Source organism: Trachurus japonicus, chromosome 17, assembly GCF_045865225.1.
Source record: "Trachurus japonicus isolate A0001 chromosome 17, Traja_1.0".
Classification (NCBI taxonomy): Eukaryota; Metazoa; Chordata; class Actinopteri; order Carangiformes; family Carangidae; genus Trachurus; species Trachurus japonicus.
In genome coordinates this window covers 34,675,852-34,696,208 of record NC_140923.1, presented here as the reverse complement: position 1 = coordinate 34,696,208, position 20,357 = coordinate 34,675,852, and the positions used below count along the sequence as shown (strand labels likewise).

General features: G+C 41.8%; 2 protein-coding genes across 2 annotated transcripts; both read right to left on the bottom strand.

The window, feature by feature from the left end:
• Positions 1 to 3,340: 3,340 nt before the first annotated feature.
• Positions 3,341 to 8,863, bottom strand: ube2v2 (ubiquitin-conjugating enzyme E2 variant 2). The gene is made up of 4 exons (XM_085805593.1): positions 8,804 to 8,863; positions 4,462 to 4,610; positions 4,205 to 4,330; positions 3,341 to 4,023 (listed from the first exon to the last, which is right to left on the bottom strand). The coding sequence occupies exons 1-4, from the start codon at positions 8,817 to 8,819 to the stop codon at positions 3,877 to 3,879; spliced, it is 438 nt and encodes a 145-aa protein (XP_085661719.1). The 5' UTR covers positions 8,820 to 8,863; the 3' UTR covers positions 3,341 to 3,876.
• A 1,290-nt stretch (positions 8,864 to 10,153) lies between these two features.
• mcm4 (minichromosome maintenance complex component 4) lies at positions 10,154 to 19,254 on the bottom strand. Its single transcript, XM_085805592.1, has 17 exons — positions 19,207 to 19,254; positions 18,295 to 18,372; positions 18,023 to 18,181; positions 17,764 to 17,927; positions 17,540 to 17,641; positions 17,342 to 17,437; positions 17,038 to 17,133; positions 16,432 to 16,570; positions 16,020 to 16,240; positions 15,764 to 15,884; positions 14,283 to 14,542; positions 13,117 to 13,482; positions 12,895 to 13,022; positions 12,000 to 12,207; positions 11,634 to 11,862; positions 11,135 to 11,268; positions 10,154 to 10,791 (listed from the first exon to the last, which is right to left on the bottom strand). The coding sequence occupies exons 2-17, from the start codon at positions 18,356 to 18,358 to the stop codon at positions 10,696 to 10,698; spliced, it is 2,583 nt and encodes an 860-aa protein (XP_085661718.1). The 5' UTR covers positions 18,359 to 18,372; positions 19,207 to 19,254; the 3' UTR covers positions 10,154 to 10,695.
• Between the last annotated feature and the right edge of the window lie 1,103 nt (positions 19,255 to 20,357).

Below are 20,357 nucleotides of genomic sequence, written 5' to 3'. Positions count from 1 at the left end.
TTTGGAAGAAGACAATATCTAAACAGTGTAATCCTAGTTACAGTTTCTGCACAGTTTGTTTTGTTGGACTTGAAAGGAATTTCATGGATAAAACTTAGTTCTGTGTTTTTCATGGTGGTTTATGGGTAGTTTGAGGTCACACTCTCACCTCAACTCAACTATTATCTTCACTTCAAGGACAATGGTGGAGATAAGTCTTGGATTTTGTTTCATCATCCTTGACATTTTGGTGGATGGCAAAAGAAGTTAAAACTGCAATAATTTTCGGGAGGTTTTCCGCCCAAAGCCTCAGATCATATGAGCTCTCTTCTCTTTAAAAGTCCAAACACAAGTTATGACAAGGACTTGGAGAATGGGAACAAATGGAGTTTCTCAGGAAGACAGACACATTCTCCCCTCAGCGGCCATAAAGAAGACAAAGCTTTTTACAGTATCAACAGACGCAAGACGTGACCTTCTAGACCCTCGGGGCAAAAGGTGAGAGCTCTGGGAGCAGAGGCCTGGTTCCAGCAGTCTGCCAGCAGACGAGACGTATGTCCTCCTAACCACATTCCTTCCCATCTTAGATCACTGAGCAGCTCTCTCCGGCTTTCTGTCTTCAGTCCCTTCCAACCCAAAGCAATATAACTCTTTTATTTTAGACCAGATGGCACCTTATAAAAGAAAAAAAAATAGAATGGGTGGTACAAGTGTAATAAGATCAGCGAGTGCTTCCACTGCGGCTTCAGCTGGCGCTTTTGTGCAGGTGCCTGAGTTTGAAATTTAGATTAGTCTGATGGGGCTGGAGGTTAAATAGTCAAGTAAGGATTTCCTACTTCCATTTAAATGAGATTCTCAGAAAAGTGTAACCACGATGAGCAAAAGGTTGAGAGAAGACTGCTCTGGAAGTACATGCGGTGAATAAACGAATGAGCCTTTGTAACCTGGGGCTGTGTCTTTTATATTTGGGGATGACTGTGCTGCTGAGTGAACTGGCTGCAACACAAGCCACTTCTGATTTCATATTCATGACATCCGAGAGGAGTGGAGGGGGGAAAAAACAAACAAAACAACAAGCAAGGAGAGTATAGCTGATGGAACCTAGGCCCATATACTAACTGTCACATCTACAAAGTCAAATCTTATCTCACAGACTGAGGAAGAGCGAGGTCATCCTCCGCAGCAAACACTGACTCATCTCACACCCACGCACACATGCATGCACACAAATTGTAATAACAAATCTTGCTCGTTGAATCTTCCAAAATCTAAAGCCTTGATTGTACAAACTGGTTTTCTGTTAATGTGCACAACCTCAACATGCCTCAGAAGGACACACAGGGACAACAGATAGGAGGCTTTGCACACTAGCCTACAGAGTGCCGGGCTGGGCTGTACTTCCCTGCAGCCAACTGCAAAACACGTCACTTTTCTAAAGAATAATGACAGCATGCACAAATGGAGCCTGGGAGCATCACAGTGGCACTGCCTTTACAGACAAGTCATGTCCTCCAAACAGAAGCCCCTTCACAGAGCAAGTGCCAAGGACATACATGAGCGTGGAGCGCCCTCTAGGGGACAAGAGGATCGGGCTTTAGAAGCAGTGAAGCTGCAACAGTGCAACCAAAACACACATCAAAGCTCGCACTATGCAAATGCAGCTTGAAAATAGAAGTCGTTAAAAACTGTGACGTTTGATATGCAAATGTTCAACAGTTTAGAAAGTGTGTTTCCTTTCTGGATATGTGTTGTTTTATCACTTGTGTTTTTTGTTAAACTGAATTTGTAATTATTTCCTTATACAAACACTGCAACAATGTGGCTTCTGTGGTTTCTTCTATGGTGTCCTTTATACATATATAAATCCAGATACAGTATGTGACCCTTGTAAAGGAAAAGTCAGTTTCTTCCAGAGGGGGATATGTTTTGCATCACCACCAGTGCTGAGCTCTTTCCATGCGGCCGTGACAGCGTTACAGTGCGGGTCACAATGTGGCCAGCAGAGTTATGCACATCCCCCGGAGCTGCATGGGCTCTGCTGCGATGGGGGCGAGGGAGATGCATGGTCCAAAAGGTCACACAGGTCGAATGCAGTAGCCACCACAGTTCATCACTTTTAGATGTCACATGCACACAGATACACACACACACCATGCTGGAGCCTTGGAAGGTTTTTGAGGACGCAGATTGATCAGGAGCTGCATTTGCTTGCAAAGAGGAGCCTGTAGCTGTCAAGACTCATCATCCATCATTATGGTATTCACAATATTGGATCAATCTGTCGACTGAATGGTTTGACTGATGAGACGTTGTGACTGAACCATCAAATATTAATTTCTCCATAATAAGTCCATGACTGTGGTGCCAGTGGAAAATGGGAATGGAAATTGCAAGGAAATCCCCCCCAAAAAGGCACCATTAACCCACTCCCCCACAACCATCTACTCTCACCAGAACAAAGAATGAGCTCTTGCTCATTTCTCCTTGAAAATAAAGTAAATTTTTTTTTTTTTTTTTTTTAAATGCTTCAGTGGCTTAATGTTCAGCAATACACAATTATCTTAAAATGATAAACAAACTGAGTGTACCGAAGACAGAAGACTCCGCCATCTGTAGTGAATGCTCTTAAAATACCCATTTGGTTAATTAAACTTTATGAATAATCAGACAGCTGAAAAACCACAAAAGGTCACATTCTCAGAGGGAACAGTAGCCTTCCCTCTCACTGCCACGCTGAATATCTACATCCAGACTGTGTGCTGTGTGCAGACTATAACAAGAATTAGTGCACCAAGCAACAAGATCTGGATGGCCTATCGATCACAGTGAAACTGACTTGCTCATTTAATAATTATGCAACTAAAAGATAATTAAGATGTAAAATAAATAGCATTTTCATTATATTATTCTAATGTGCACAAGTCTCATATCAAATATCAGTGTGGTGTCGCTCGGTCGTTTCATTAACCTGGTTTCCATTACATGGCTCAACAGGGACAGCTAGAGCCGCTTACTCACAGTGTAATGCATGACTTGTGTGTTGTGTTCAGTTGCCAACAGTGGTTGACTTGTCAGCTAAGGCCCTCTGGTGGGAAAACTGGCAACTGTCGGTGCAAGCTGGGGAGTCAAATAAAGTTCAACCTCTGGAGTGGATATTTTTTGGTATTTTTTGTCGCAGACAGTGATTTTAATTTCAGAAAATCACAAGTTCATACACCTGCCATTTTCACTAGAAGTTAAATGCAAGGGTTTCAGAACAGAACAGGCTTCAACGTCTGTTACATGTCAAAGAGCTGCAGAACAGAAACATGTTGGTATCGTGTCAAATACAGATATATATATATATATATATATATATTTATAAAAAAAATCTTTCTTACCTTGTGACACTACTTTTAGACTACAGCCACAGTTCAATATTCAGCAATCTGCATGATATTTCAATGAACCTGCTAAATTTGACTAACAACTCAAAAATGTGGCTTCTCTTCGACTAGGTATTAGTTACAGAACATGCCTTCGTACACACATCTTGCCATTTTGCTTCAGTGATCAGTCATTTGAACATAAAACTATTGGGACTCTGGTACAGCCTCTGCGTGGTGTCATGCTTCCTTCTTCAAGCCCACTCAAGCTGGAACAGGTCGAACATAAAAGTCATTGTCAAAGTAACTTTATTAAAGGCGGGTAACTGTGGTCTTGTAGTCTTTTAACTATCTATTCAGTGCTTAACTGCAGGGACATTTTTTTTCTTTTGAATGAGCTATGTAATAAGAAAGTCCAATCTTGCTCTTGCAGACGATATTGTTGATGTGCGAAGTGAGCCTCTTGATGATTTTACACAATATTTCTAAGAGAGTAAGGTTTAAGACAGAGGGTCGACACAATCCATTACGATTAAGTGCTGTAGGTTTGTCCTTCTGGTGGTTGTGGAAGCTTCATATTTTCTTTGGACATCATTAGACGCCTTAATTCTTGAAGAACAATTTTAATGCTATAAGAATTCTGCCATTTTGCTAATATTGGTATGCTACGTGAATCCACCTGTGAGACAAAGACACAAAAGAGAGAGAGAGAAAAAACACCACATCAGTCATTGTGACAGGACTGCTGACAGTGAGTGATTGCATGCATCACATCTGAGCATCGGAAAAACTGCAACGCAAAACAATTTCTCAACTCGACACCCATATATAACCTTGTCAGATACTGTGATGTCACTTACCGTCCCGTTGGAATTATTTATCCCATTCATGCTAATTTTTGTTACAAATCTAACAGTCGGGGCTGTCTCTGGGTATCTAGGTCCACATTCCACTTTCAGACTGTATATCCTGTTTTCATAATTGGTCTGAAAAACAAACAAGAAGAGAGACAGAGAGCACATTTACATTAGTTGCACCAGCTCCGTTAACTATTGGCTCGTGCTCTGTGTCAGTAGTGGTGGGAGGACAATGCGCATGCTGAGTCCGTTCTGCTTACTCTTGCTGGTCCAATGATCATGCCTGTCCACCGTGTGAGAGTCATGTCTTCGTCATCCTCGAGGCCCCAGCTGACTGTGCCGTCACCTTCGCCCTTTTGCCCCTCTTCAAGCTCCTCCAACAAGCGAAAATTGCGTGGAACTTTAACTCCTAAAAGAACAAGAGCAGAATATAAATTGCACAAATTATTTTAACAATATGTCTGGTGATATCTTTCTCAGCAAATTCCATGGAAAAAAATTGAACTAACAATAAACTGATTGTACCAACAAGTACTTACTGTGTTGCCAAAGCCTAGTAATTTGCTACTGGTCAAATGTTTTAGAACAACCCAAATTTTTCCAAGTTTGAGTTACAATTCAAATTTGATTGAATTACTTTAATTTTTATAGATATGACTGATGATATTCTATATTTTTCTTGCGTCAGCAAATTCCATGGCAAGACAAAGTATTGGCTGTGTAGCGCAAGCCTAACACAACATATCTTGGTCCTCTGTTCAATAGACGTCTACTGTTGTTCAGAAACTATTACTGGTTGGTATGTTCCCTCTTTACGGAAAAGGAAAAGGAGACACTATAACCACACCATCCTGCTTTTGGGAACAAAAAAAATGAACAAAAAGGTACATCATGATGGACAAAAGATTTTTTTTTAATCAACTGGCCCGGAGGATGGAAAATTAATGAATACTTTATCTACAAAAATGAATTTGCAATTAGTTGGAACAAATTTGATGGTACTGGTTCAAACAGGATTTGGACAAAACTTTTTTTTTTTTTTAAAGTAACTACTGAAAATATCCACATTTTATGGACAAAGGTAAATGAATGAATCAACACAATGATTAATCAATACAGTAAACCAGCATCAAACAATAAAATCATACATAATTACTACATGGTATTATGGTATGTTTAAGTGCTGCCGATGCTGTCACTAACAGTTAGCAGTTCAAAGTTTCCTATATCACATCCCAAGTTACAATGCACAATAAACAAAAACATGTGAAATTGAGGCAGAGGGTCAGATTGTGCAAAACTATTAGTAACCAACATTGAATATTGGCCCAAGCCAAATCATTACCCAAGCACTTTGCCACTGTTGGTACTCGGAGGTTACATCTGACACAGAAACACATTTGTCTCTCTTACCATATAAATGTAAGGCATGTATGAAATATAAGGAGTGTGAAGTGTGGGCAAGACAGGACTGGTTGTTATGAGAAATCTCCATGGAAGCGCGACACACACGCGGCTGCAGCATGCAGCGCGTCATCATCTAGCCATTGTGAAACTGCATCTAATCAACACCTTGTCCACAAGACATTTCCTGAAGATATGGCATCTGATGCTACTCTTGACAGCCGTCTGGAAAACAGTCATAAGATTTGGAGCACATGGGCGCCCAGCGCTGATGATTTTTCAACAAATGATCCAGTGGTCTTATGACCGATGTCATAAAAGCTGAGTTGATAATAACATCATTCAGATCTAGTCAATCACAGTGTTCAGCTACTGGGAAATGTTCAGGGAAGATGGTTCGAACATTGGCATTATACACAGAGCCTGATAGGTAACTCATGCTGGTGTGAATGATGAAACACTTATAGCTCATGACTGAAGGAGGCGTGGTGGAGGTTTAGGAGACACCACTTAAGTTAAACTACTGCTATTCATACTTATGATCTCGCAGACTAATTCACAGAAAGGGAAGTGAGAGGAGCGTTTTAAGAGAGAGGAGTGTTTTAAGAGGAGAGCCACGTGACTGAGGCAGAGGACACAGTGAAAACATTCAAATTTATCCCTGGTCACTGAAGCATTCATTTCACGTTCTCCAATTACAGGCAACATTCATCACACTCAAACATCTCTATCCCTTTAGTAAAATCAATATTTCACATCTGGTGTGCAGTGACCACAATCGAGTATTGACTCTTCAATGGTACATGAGTACTTCTATTTTCTTAAAAAGGCTTTTACTCACAAGAGCATATTGAGATTTTCTCTTTAGCATCACTGTTGGGACCAGTCTCATTGAGACTTTTGAGCTCACCACCGTGCTACTGAGCTGCTTGTCGGCTCTTAAGTCGGAAGAGACTGTAGTGCAGCAAGGGGCAAGAAACTAATTACACAGCTGCCTATTTTCTCATCTGGCAGATTCATTTTTTGGTCGACTAGAGTGTCAGAAAATAGTGGAAATGGTTGTGGACAATTAATCCACAACCATCAAAAGATAATGTGGTGATCATGAGACAAGTGGGAAAACTACAAATGTTCAGCATTGATGCTTGATGACCGACTTAAAAGAATATTAAACCAAATAAAAAATATCTTGAGTTGAGTTTCAAATGTAAATAATATTGTAAAAAATAATACACTCTTGTCCACACCACATGACTTCATTTTAAGTATAGGCTTTTTATATACTTGAGCATCATGTGTCCTACCATATTTTATTTTTGCTGCACCTCTGCCAAGTTTACTATTACTGCTGCTGTGAGTGTTATGTAGTCAAATCAGAGCAGCTCAAAAATGACATTTTAAAACAGATCACATGAGGTGTTCATGTTACCAGTTTAAAAAACAAATACATTTTTATCTGACTTTTTAAATTTGCCACTATCTAGGAAACTGGTTCTGGCTCAATTATCTCATAAATTGAGCTTGAATGTAGGACTGTATCATGCAAGTATAAATTCCATAGGGTGCACACTTAAGGAAGTAAAGACCTAATATGTAGATGGCAACGTGGGCAAAAATGTGCTTGGTATAGACAACTGCTGCCCTACATGATGGCAGATAGATCAAGAATAATTTGAATTCCTTCAATATGAGCATTCATTATTGTATAACTTTATTTTTTCCCCTATGATGTTTGTAGTTTCTCTTTGGGTCCTCACTATTACGATCTAAAACATGTGCCATGTGGTTCTTCCATTAAAACATTGAAAATTAAGATCTAAAGGGACTAACAACTATGACCACTACAGAAAACTGCCAAGATATTACACAAAAGGGCACTAATTTGGATTATGGCAGAACAAAAAATAAATTGGATGTACAATTTTAGATCACTCAGCTCCAAATTCTTGTAAAGCGAGAATCACAAGATGTCAAATGCTTCATGTGTTTTGCTTGTCATTTTATCGTCGGGCCTCCTTTCAGCTCGTGTTATCTATATCACCAGTAAGTTACACCTTGTTGGGTTAAAAATGAATCCGCACCAGGTCGCTCCAACTCGCCCTGGGGTAGTTTCGATTATGATTTCAGCACTTCCCTGTTTATCTACTTTGTAGCAACCTCACCATGTTGTATTGCTAAACTCACGCGGTTCGACATCATTTTTGACCATGTGATGTCATAAAACGTGTAGATATAAAGAAAAATTGGCTTTCTGTGATACGTATTTTATTTCGCTAAGTTTTGAAAACCACGCTTCCTGTTTGAACGCTAACGCAGGCACGGGCTCCGACTATGTGCTGAAAACTAGTAGCTGCAACGTTAAATCAATCTGGTGCGTCCCCTCCGCTCCCCGCCCTGCAATGATAAACATCTGCCTCGCTGCCTAAAAGAAGCTAAGCTATCTCCTGAATTCACTCCTACTGGTGCCAGACTCGAAGTCCAGTTACACATCGACAGTAACGTTAGCATGTGGAGCGCTAACGGGGGGCAGCGAGGAGGGGGCTGCAATGAAACATTTCCGTCACCGTCACGTCGTGTTGTCACTGAGAAGCCATCAAAACCCGCATATTATATTACATATATCACTGTTGGATGAATGCATCTTAATGACAACGGAGCACACGGCACAGTGTACAGACACGAGTGTGTTTCTCCGATGAAGGGACTCGCTCCCCGGACGCAGCAGGGTCCGTGTTCCGTGTTGGAACATTCTAGTCGCTGTTAGCAACGATAGCATGTCTGCCGTCTGCGGTTTGATGAATTATTACAAACTTATGCAGGTTGCTAAACTTCCGTATTGTATTATAGCAACTGTCGGGGTCTCTTTGTAACAAATAAAGTCAACATTAGCGATACTAACGCCCATTTCGGGGGGAAAAATAGCTTTTAGCTATTTCAGCTAACTCACGGGGAAGGCTATTTTACAACGCCTCACTTTAGCTTTACAGGCTAGCTCCATGAAATAGACGGCACCCGCGAACCTCACCGCTGAACACGAGCGGAGACATGAACAACCAAAATACAAATCGGAACAATTCAGTGAAAGTGTTCAGCGGGTAAATAGGAACGTTTGCTGGCCGAGGTGTCAACGAGTGGACCCCCCGCCTTCTCCCGCACTTTGTGTCCCTGTAAAATGTTTTAGTCTGGAGCCACACAAACCTGAGGAGGCCGCCATCTTCTTCTTCTTCAGCCGAGTCCAGAAGCACACACAGGTGTGACGTCACAGCCGTTAAAAACCACCGGCAGATCGCCGCACTGCGAGCGAGCTCGAGCCGCCCGGTTCACTCCACTGGTCTGGGCTCACACACTGTGCACTGTCAGAGAAGCGTTAAATGTTAACACATTTTATTTACTTTTGTGTAGGAAAACCCAGGTAAATCACATGTTTGTTGTCTTCTTCTTATAAATAATAATGATAATACTTAATTGATAGCACTTTTCTTAAAGTTCATAGGCTATAAGGAATTCAAAGTGAGTATCTTTAAAAGTATGTGACAAAAGAATATAAAACATCTCTAATCAACATTACACAAAAAAAGTCAGAAATAATATAAATAAATTTTAAAAAAAATAGATTAAAAGATTTGAAATTAGTTATGAGTTACAGTAATTGCACCATTAGACACAAGCTCTGACTTTGGGGTGACCAGCAGGCCTCTATGCACAGATCTCCACCCTCGGCAGGGCACATACCGTGCTGTCAACGGATCACAGATGTAATTTCGGACGGAGCCATTTTTAAGGCTTTAAAATTCTGTCATAAAAATTTTAAATCAATTTGAAATCTAACAGGGAGCCAATGGAGGGAAGGGACCACCACAGTTATGTGACTATACCCCTATAGCCCCTCCTGTAATGGCAATAATTATAATAGTCTAATAGTAGTGACTAAAAATAGTCCCACTCCTTCCTTGCAGATCAGGTTCAGAGATATTTTTAGGTGGTCTTGTATGCAAAGCATGATGTTGTGCAGGTCAGCGGGCTACCAGGGCCACCTCAAACTCTCCAGCTTGTGTTTGTTGAAATAAGTCTCAGTGGATTTTGAGCTGGACTTTGCATCACTGTGCTGTTGTAGACACCGATCTCCTTTCACTTTTACTTGACTGACGGATGTGTAGTGAGATCCATTCTTCCCTCCATCTGTGCAGCGTTACTTGTGCCACTGGCTGCTACATGACCCCAAAGCAGAGTACTCGCCGTCCCACCCCCACGCTTAACAGGTGGTGAAGTAGGAAGAAGAGGAGGGAGGTCTGTATTTCTAGGCCAATCTCCAGAGATACTAAAATATTAGGCTGAATTTAAAGGTAACGTGTGGAAAATTTGTCATCTAAAATATTTACGGTTGATGAAACGGTGCAGTTGTAAACACATTCGGTTAAATGTTTTACCATGTATAGCTTCAATAGGTAACTGAAATAACCTGGTGGTGAACATTATATGTCATATTGCCAGAGGAAGCACAGAAATTTGACTTTCAAGAGAAGACGACTGGAATTTTCAATTTCCAAGCACCTTGTGAAAGAGCAACATTTTATTTTCTCTCTATTAACAAAGTCAATGCAAGCTACAAGGACAACTGGTGATAGTACTTAATCTTAAAGAGCATCTAGAAATCTGATAGAAAAACATATTGTAACTTTTACGCTTGCTTTAACACATCTAAAAAAAAAAAAAACAGAGAAACTGTGATTACAATGTACAAGACAGAAGAAAAGAGCTTTTTGCCATCACAGCACAAAACATAAAGAGCATGAACACAAGTACAAACACTTTTTAAATATTAAACTCCATTAATTGCCCGTACACGTGTTGTTTCCTCCTCTCTTCTTCTTTTTCCATAATAACAGGACACTTGAGTTTGAATGAGTCATCCGGTAACTCTGAATCACATGTCCAAAATATCCAGGATATTCAAACATCTAATATGGCCACAAAACACATGGTAGTTCAATTATACAAACACTTGTTTTTTTTTTATACAGCATGAGAAAAATGGGCCGACACAGGATAGGATTTTAAATGAAGGACTGTACATAATTGCAGGGTGTGCCTTAGGCCAGGAGACGAACGGTCTTTCCAGTAACCGTCAAGTAATCCTCATCAGCCAGGGCTCGCAGCGCCTCGTCAAACAGCTCCTTAGTGATCGCCTGAAAAACAGCCACGAACAACCGAGTCATTACAGGAAGTGGTGGCGTTGATGATGGAAACAGAGTGCGTATAATAATTAAAGAAACTTATTTTTTGTTGAAAAGTTAAATCACAAAATAGTTTCATAACCTCTTTTCATTTATTACCGACATTGTAGTCAGAGCTCAATTTAATCTTTTCATTATCGACATGGAAAAGAAATAACAACAACTCTGCTCTGACAAATTAGTCTGGAGGGGCATGCTGTTCTAACAGAACTGGAACTGGAAGTCGGAAATTACATTTTTCTGATACTTGTGCATCAATATGAACGACGCAGCTCGATGAAAAATAAGCACTCACAGTTTCAGACTGTCCTCTGAGGTCGTCCAGCAGCTGCATGTACTTCATGGCCGGAGTCTTTCCTTTGGCCTCGATCAGTTTCTTGAGGGCCTGGGCCACCTCCTCCTTACGCTTGCGGGCAGTGGCACTCATACCTGTGATCAGTCATCAATGCGTTAGAGCTTGAGTTGCATCTCAAGTCAGAAACGGTTTATTTCTAAGTTTGTTTGTTTGTTTGTTTATTTTCACATATCAAAGTTAAAAAAGATATAACATATAAAATCCAAAACAATGTGAAGGGGAATGCCAAAAAACCCTCCAGGGGCTTGTAGGGTTCTCCGCCTACAGTTCTAAGCTAATGAGCATACATTTGTGAGGTGAGTTCATTACTGTTACAGGCATTTTGTTCATAAGTCAACCACATACTCAAGATTATAATAAGGTTTGATTCAGTCGGTCGATTACACATGTGGAGCTGCTACATCACAACAGCTGGTTAATAACATCCAGCCCCACATACCTGTGGTGAGAATTGAGATGTCAACAAATCCCGTCCTGGGGTCCGTGGCCGACTGTTTGAGGGCCTCGCGGTGCAGCCTCTTGGCCTCCTCCACGTCGATGGTCTCCACTTTCTCGGAGAAGCGCACTTTAGCGTGGGCCTCCGACAGGCGGATCAGGGACTCGAGCTGTCTGGGGTAGGCGGACACCATGCCCCGACCGCTGCCTATCTTCCTCATGTCCACGTAGGCCTGAGGACCAACACGGACAAGGTCAGAGGGGCTGATAGCACACTTCAGGCTGACAGGTATGGTATTAACCACATCGGTTTGACAGTTTTATGGTTGTAGTGTGTAGTGGATTCTGAAATAGGTCAAAGCAAACAAACCTCTATGAGGGCCTGGCTGGCTTCCTCACTCAGTCTTGGATTGATGTATGTGCGAGCATACGCAATGAAGTCCTTCAGCACAGCCATGTCGAGGAACTCCTCCTCAATCTGCTCCTCACTCTGGTAGTACAGCGACACCAGGTGGTGGGCCAGCCTGCGGTCGTACGCCTCGTCTTGAGGATCCAGCATCAGGAAAATCAGATCGAATCTGGAGGAGCACGAAAACGTTAACATTAAAAGTCGGTTACATGACGACTGAGAAACACAGGTAAGAAACTGAAATATAAAAAACAAATTTAGATTGGAGGTCAAATTTTTAAGATCTAAACAAGAGCGTCCAATTCTGAAGGTAACAATGACTCTGTGGTTTCTAAAGCCAGAGAACCAATTATACATAGTACTTGCTTAAAAATTTGACTTTAGGTGTGACGAAAGATATACTAAAAATAATTGTTAATTGTCATCTCCCAAAGTCTTAAATTACAGTGGAGGAAGGGAAGTGATAACACCTTGGCCTTATCAAAGCTAACTAGGTCCGGGTTACAATTCATGTGGTTTAATGTGGTGAAACTACTTTTAAAAATCACATATTGAATTCACTGTGAATATATTACACCGGCTCCATAACACAAATGGACGTGAAGCTGAACAACACACTGACTAACTTTAGATACTGTGATAGAGAGCAGCATCTAAAAGGTCTTAGATTTTATTTTACATCAAAAATCCTGAATAAAAAACGTATGAGGAACAGCCTCAGACTCGTCGCACTGCTCTAATAAAATAAAACCTGTTTCGCTCGTTCTTCCTGCGGCGCTGTGTGTTTGTCGGAAATGACCCGTGTCCTCAAACAGCATTTTAAACCGCCTTCTGTCAGGTGCTTGATGATATTCACCTGGACAGCAGAGTGTGAGGCAGCTGGATGTTCTCGATGGTGGTCTTCTTGGGGTTCCACTGAGATTCGATGGGGTTGGCGGCGGCCAGCACGGCCGTCCTGGCGTTCAGCTGGCAAATGATTCCGGCCTGCGGAAGAACAGAAACAAGTCGCGTCCTCAAGTTTTCCTGCACAATCAAAGAGTTTTCGGTCCGCAGGTGTTTGCGGCTTTGTCGGCCGTACCTTGGCGATGGAGAGGGTCTGCTGCTCCATGACCTCGTGCAGCACCGAGCGCGTGCCGTCGCTCATCTTGTCGAACTCGTCGATGCAGCAGATGCCGTTGTCGCTCAGCACGAGAGCTCCGGTCTGCAGGACCAGCTGCTTGGTCTCCGGGTCCTTCATCACGTAGGCGGTGAGACCCACGGCGCTGGAGCCCTTTCCCGACGTGTACTGGCCTCGGGGCACCAGGTTGAAGACGTACTGCAGCAGCTGGGACTTGCTGGTGCCGGGGTCTCCGCAGAGCAGGATGTTCACCTCCGCGCGGAAGTTACCGCGGCCCGTCTGACTGAAGTCTTTACGGGTGCCGCCAAACAGCTGCAGCAAGATGCCCTGTGAGGGAGCAGATAGAAAGCTGCTGTCAGACCATGTCATATCACGCCGCTGGATTAGATCAATGGTACAAATTCAGTGCAGCATCAATACGATGTCCAAACTGTGACAAGTCCAGGCAGAATCAGAACATCAACTTTAATATTTATGTTTTTAAGGCTGCAGAACGTTGGCTTTTTTCTAACCAGCAACAATTTGACTTATCAAAAGTAGGAATGTTTTTAATTTAGTTTTTTCTCGTTTGTCTTCCAGCAGGTCTACGGGTGCAGCTGTTTTCATGTTGCCTGCTTGATGTGTCCTCAGGGAGACAGGGAGGTGCCAGATTTTTGGTTGAAATGAACACATTGGCAAAAATATATGTAGAATATATAGTATAAATGAGTCTGTTTATATTTCTGTGCATCTTAAATTTGAGTAAAAGTGTCATTAACAAGATTTCTATTTCACCTGCAGAAAACACAAGTGTAACCTACAACATTAATAACATGACATTTAATTGGTCCATCAAGCCAGAGCCCTGAAACTAACTCATCCTTATGAACAGAGCAGATATTAACTGCACTGATTTTTGTTCTTGTTGGAATATATGAAGATACCTGCTGTGTCGATTAGGTCATATTTCTATTGTCTTCATGTAAACTGCATATTTGGCACTACATTCAGAGTTTACTGGCACCACCACCACCACCACCACCATCATCATCATCAGTGTGACAGAGTGTGGGTTGTGGTTCCTGTGTGCTTGCGCAGGTTAGCGCTCAGATATTATGGCTCGCCTGCATTCACACACACACACACACCTTCTTGATGTCCTCGTGCTCGTAGATGCTGGGCGCGAGGGCGGAGGAGAGGCGTTCGTAGACGTCGGGCTTGGCTGCCAGCTCCTTCAGGGTTTGCACTCGGTCTTCGGTGAAGAGCTTCTGCTCGGCCTCCTCGTCCAAACCGTGGAGGCGCTTCTCGTCCGTCTTGCGGAAGTGGATGACGTCTATGTGAGTCTTGTAGACGGACTTCACGCTGTTCTGGCGCGGGTTCTCGCGCATGGGGACTGCTCTGTAGATACCTGCAGGGACATTTGGAGAGCTGTCAGGATCTCTGTTTAAAAAGAGCTCTACTGAAGGAATAAATGATTATACAAATGATAAACAATTGTATAGATCATAAACTGGAAATAAAATATAAGCAGACATTTGCACGTAGTGTGAAATAATTTTGCTCTCTACAACTGTAAAACAATTATTTTTGAATTAGTAACTGTTGGTCAGATAAAAGAAGAGTGACATTAACAGGTCAAATTTGGGTTTTGTAAGACCCTGACAAGCATTTTTTTTTGTTAAATATAATTAAAGGGATAGTTCAACATTTTGGCAAATTGGCCCATTGCCATAATCCCTATAGTCTTAGCAGAAGGTTCATTACCTTTAATTGTCGGTGCAAGCTGTTTTTAGATCGGTGGCGCAGAGCCGCGAGCTGCTCAGAGCTACGCTACGGAGGCTCATTGAATTTCTTGGTTTCCCTCATCAAACTCATCAAATACACAATCCAACAACTCCAAAACGCTGTCGTGGACAAGTTGTGACCTGCACTTTAACCACGCTATGAGATAATCAAAGCAGAAGTAAGCGGAATATTTGTGTTAATATAAATCTTAAATAGTTATATCTTCCGACGGCAATCACTTACATAGAGTGTTTGGTCCGAAACACGGGTCTGTCAGTCACTCTGCTCTGCTGTAAGCCGAGGAGAAAACTTCTTGTATATTTCCTTGTATCCTACAAGCTTTATCCAATGAGGAGAGAGAACGGCATGAAGGGCTGTGTGTGCAGCCAAGGGATGCGCGTGAATGTGGTGACGTAGGGACGAGGACCAATAGATCCATGACCAGGGAGTTTTTGGATTGTGTATTTGATGAGGGAAACCAAGAAATCCCATGAGCCTCCGTAGCGTAGCTCTGAGCAGCCTGCAGCTCTGCTCCGCCGTTCTAAAAATAGCTTGCACCGACAATTAAAGGTAACAAACCAACTGCTATGACTATGGGGATTATGGCAATGGGCCAATTTGCCAAAATGTTGAACTATACCTTTAAGACATTTTTATTGACTATGGTGAAGCAGAGATTATAAAAAATATTGGCATGACATTGACTATCAACTATTTTAATAATCAATTCTTTCAAGAAAAAAAAGAGTATACTTCATTTCTCCTCTTTTCTAGCTCAACGTTTCAATTAATGAATCGTTGGATGGTTAGACAATCACAAAAGTCATGTGAAGACATTGCTCACCTGTGATGTTTATTCTGTCTCCTGGCTGCACTTTATCTACCAGGTCATTATGGGCATAGACGATAGTTGTGTGAGGCGTCTGACCGGCCGGCATGTCGTCGGGAGACTCCTGAATTTTGACCTGTGCACATCAGAGATCAATAAGCGAACAGATGTCACGACCCCCGGCAACAACACGTCACTAATTACCACCCGACATATTCTGAGATCAGGTGTTGTTCACTGTCGGCACAGTCTGGCCCAGACCAACTCTCACCATCTGCTTGTCTGAAAAGGCGGAGCGATTGTGAACGAGCGCCAGGCTGTGGGTGGTGTTGCAGTGGCGACACACAGCCGGCTCGGCGATGCGCCCGCGGTCCACCTCCACGCGGGTGGTGAAGGCGCACACCTGGCACTGGAAGAAAGCCTCCTGCATCTCGGGGATGAGCTGCGAGGTGCGGATCACCATGCCGCTGATGGTGATCAGCTGATCGATGTCTGAGGAGGGAACGCATACGGCGACACAGAAGCTTTAGTCTGAAGCCGACACCTCACATTTTATCAAAAAGCGAGGTGGAACACAGACAGAAAGCCCACACTAAATATTGAGTGCGATTTCACTTTGTAGAGCATCTGGTGATGGATTAATGAACACACACACACAAACACACACAGACACACACACACACCTTCTGGGTTCAGGTTCCGCATGTTTTTGGTTTTCAGGGCGTTGTAGGGGCGGACTTGGATCTGGTACTCCAGGATCGAATCTGGGAATCGCTCAAAGAAAAGCTCGTTGACTGCCATGTCGAAGGTGGGGATGACTTCCTGCAGAGGAGATAAATGACTCAAGCATTAGCATCAATATGCTGCCAACAAACACTAGAAAAAAAAACTGATTTCAAAGTTTTACAAAAGTGCACAAAGATGGTTACAACAACCTGCAGATAAAGCGCCACAGTGATAATTCAGGACTGGGTTCTCTGATGGTTTGTATTTGACAAGGATAAATAGCTTCAAATGTTTGTGGCCACACTACAGTTAAGTTTTTCTGTAGTTTAATTTAGTTTGTTTTTATTGTCAAAGTGTCATACAGCAAAGGTGCCCAGCCCTCATGGGTTTATAAGACCTTTGGGACATGAATACAGGAGCCTTCGACAACAAAACAAAAGAAAAATACAGGGAGTGATGATCCTAAATGCTTCCATATATACGTTATGTATCAAAACTGTTCAGTGACTCTAAACACACACAGGACATAATATACCGTGTGGTTGTAATTTACAGGACTTTACCTGTGGGTAGCAGATGAGCTGCCTGTAAAGTTCTGCATCAAATGACTGCACATGCAGGCAATTCACATTCAGCACCGGATCGCCGACAACACTGATCTGTGGGACAAAGAAGGAAAGAAAAAAAAAACAGTTGAAAAGATGAGAGTGAAATCAACTTAGATTACTGCTTGTTCTTTATCAATCAAAAGGAATAAGTGCCCAAAAAGAACAAACAACGGAAACTACCTGATTAAACCAGTGTTTTGACTGGTGTTAACAGATCATCAGAGCACAATGAAATAAACATGAGTCAGCAGCACTCTACCTCTTCCAGCTTCTGCATGTACAGCGGCTCATTCAGGTCCAAACCGGCGTTCTCATCTTCATGGGAAGTCGGGTCGATGAACCTCTGCAGGAACCTCTGGAAGCAAAAGATGGGAACTTGAGCTCTTGTGGAACGAACAAGGAGCAGTAAGAAAAAAAAAAATCTTTATAAAAGACTGGAATGTGACTATTTTCATACCTGAAACTTCTCCTTGCACATCCCCACGTTGACGTCAGTTCCCCAGATCACCAGCCTCTGGCCTGCGTTGGTGTCGCTGGCGACTGCACCATCAGCACTCGGCTGATTCAAAACAACAAATTGTATTAAGTTACTGTGGTTGTTAGTTACGAGTTAACAACTCCTCATAGACGCAGCTTTCAAATGTAATAATCCATACAAAGGGTCTCGGCTCGGCTACTGACCGGCTCAGAGTGCATATCGACTTGTGGAGCCTTCCTGACGGACCCCAGATCGGGACGCTGTCTGGCCGGGGTGCCGCGAACTCCACTGCGAGGGGTCCCTTCAACCCTGGAGCTGGGGGTCCCGTACATCAGAGGGGAGCTCATGTCCACTTCATTGGGTAGGACTGTTAAAAAAAAAAAGGTTACATCAACAGAGATGATTTAAAAATTCCCCTGGATGAAGAAAACCAAAGTGTAACTGGGCTCTTCTCTTTATTACCTGATGGTCGTGGACTGGAGAACAGAGACGCGTCCTGAGGTGCCGCAGGACTGAGCACGTCGGTAGCTGGGGAGGTGGGCATCGGCATCAGGTCCCCGGTGGAGGAGTCCTGACCTCTGCGCCTCTGAGAAGGGGGTGAGGTGGGGCCCTCGCTGCTGGCTGAGGGGACACCAGACATGAGGACAAGTTAAACACAGAATAACAGAGAGCAATGTTGAGATTGCCGGAGGAAAAGGTTTCATTTCAGACAGAAAAACAAACAAACAACTTACGTGTGGCTGGGTTTGTGTTCCTCCCGCGTTTGCGGCCACCAGGAGTCGACATTGGTGAAGACATTGTTGCTGCGAAATCTAAAGATTAAATGGAAATACTGATTTTAAAAAGTACAATTACTAAAAAAGATATCACCCTTATCCAACTACTAAAGTGGCAAAATTCCCACCACCCAGACTTTAATTTTTTAACTTTATTTATCCATAACTTTACTTTACAAGGAGCAGACACTGAGTTTTCCCTGTAGGTTTTTTATTTTTTTAAACAAAGTCACTGTTTAGCCTCCCATGGCAAAAACCTCCCAACAACACTACATGCTTATTGTTTGTGATGTACCATAAGTTATATTAATGTGCCAAAGTCACACCAAGATGCATAATGACTAATACTAGTCAACTAAGTGCTGGTTATGGATATAAATAGTCCACGTTGAACCATAATGTCGTATTCAGTCATTTACTTTACCTGCTGTTGTGATTTCATTTGAAACTGCAACAACATGGACACTGTCAATCTGCAGTTTTCTTTCACTTCATGTTTGCTGTTTGCAGCAGATTAATGCTCAGTTGTTGAAAATACAACTAAAGTTAACAGTACTCATGTTTGCACTTCCTGTCGCTACTTATTTGCGTGTGTAATTAATAAACAAGGTGTTTTTGTTAGTTTTATTGGAAATCTTAACTCAGTTGTCGATAAGTCCCCCACCATTTGACATGTGGCTGCAGAGGGAAACAATGAGCTGAGTCTAACTGCACTGTTTGACCCGATTTAACAGTTCAGAGTGAGCAACAAAACAACAAACACGATGATACAGAGCCGAGAAGACAAGTTTAAGGTCCGACATGTTGATTACACCGACATAATCTGCGGCTTTATGAGACATAAATTAACTAAATCAACTTTGCTCTTACCTCTTCTTCAATGTACGTCCGAGTGATGCAGATGTGGCGCGAAACTGCTGGTGACGTAATTTTCGCGGGGAACTTTGGACCAATGAGAGGCCAGGATTGAGCGTTTCCTGCCAGCCGACTCATTTGTTGTAGAGGGGGGTTATTGTAGAGTTTCTACCGATGTGACTTTAATTTAACATGATGAAACGTCCTAACACACAAAATACTAACTCTAACCCTAAATTAAGCCAGTAATACAAAGTTTCCTATCAATTATGATAAAATTACAACCACCTGCGTTTTCTGCGCCTTGTGATAAACCCTGTGCTACTCTGAACTGATTTGGTTTGGTCCACCGACAACTACGTTTTTTTCCCCCTCTCTCTCTCTCTTTATTGAAACTGTCCACAATGAACAAAATAAAATAAAGAGACAAAATATAAATAAATAATGAATGAATGAATTTATTTATTTCGGTATATCAAGCTTATATAACCGAAAGGGTGTAGGTTGAAGCCAAAGCTACCCCTTTTACCTTAAAAAATTAAATTAAAATAAAATATATATATATATATATGTATATATATATATATATATATATATATATATATATATATATATATATATATATATATATATATATATATACGCATTAATACAATAGGATCAGATCACAGACATTTGAAATTAATCATTAATTAATTAATTAATTAATTAATTATAATATAATAATAATAATAACAATAATAATAATATTTAAAAAATATATGCAATTTGCTTTATATTACAAGCATAGAAACTCAGATATAGACAAATCAACACAGCTACTACTTCAACTACATGACAAAGTCATAAAGTCTACTTTCATGATCACAATAATGGAAAGGGTTGAGAAATTAATTTAAAAAAACAGTAGCGACCTCTCTAATATAATACCATCATATCATAACAACACCGCCTGTGAATATGACCTCGGTAATAATCATGTTTATATATTTTCAATAATGTCGATAAACAATGGACATAATAAGGTTTGGATTTGACCAGCAGAGAAGTATCTCTCCAGAAGTGGGCAGTGTTGGGACATTTAAAAAGTAACTAAACCTGCTGCACCTAAAATGCTGCAGTTTGAGGGAATGTCAACCTCGAGTTTATTTAATGATGCCTATTGC

Bases quoted from the DNA above. Each gene is read 5' to 3' on its own strand.
- mcm4 (XM_085805592.1), bottom strand. From the start codon at position 18,358: ATGTCTTCACCAATGTCGACTCCTGGTGGCCGCAAACGCGGGAGGAAC. The intron at 13,023-13,116 runs GTACGGCCGACA...GTTCTTCCGCAG, and splicing joins AGACCCTCTCCATCGCCAAG to GCCGGAATCATTTGCCAGCT. The intron at 10,792-11,134 runs GTGAGTGCTTAT...GCTGTTTTTCAG, and splicing joins TCAGAGGACAGTCTGAAACT to GCGATCACTAAGGAGCTGTT.
- ube2v2 (XM_085805593.1), bottom strand. The intron at 4,331-4,461 runs GTAAGCAGAACG...TTTGTTTTTCAG, and splicing joins TGATCATTGGACCAGCAAGA to ACCAATTATGAAAACAGGAT. The intron at 4,024-4,204 runs GTAAGTGACATC...TTTGTCTCACAG, and splicing joins TAAATAATTCCAACGGGACG to GTGGATTCACGTAGCATACC.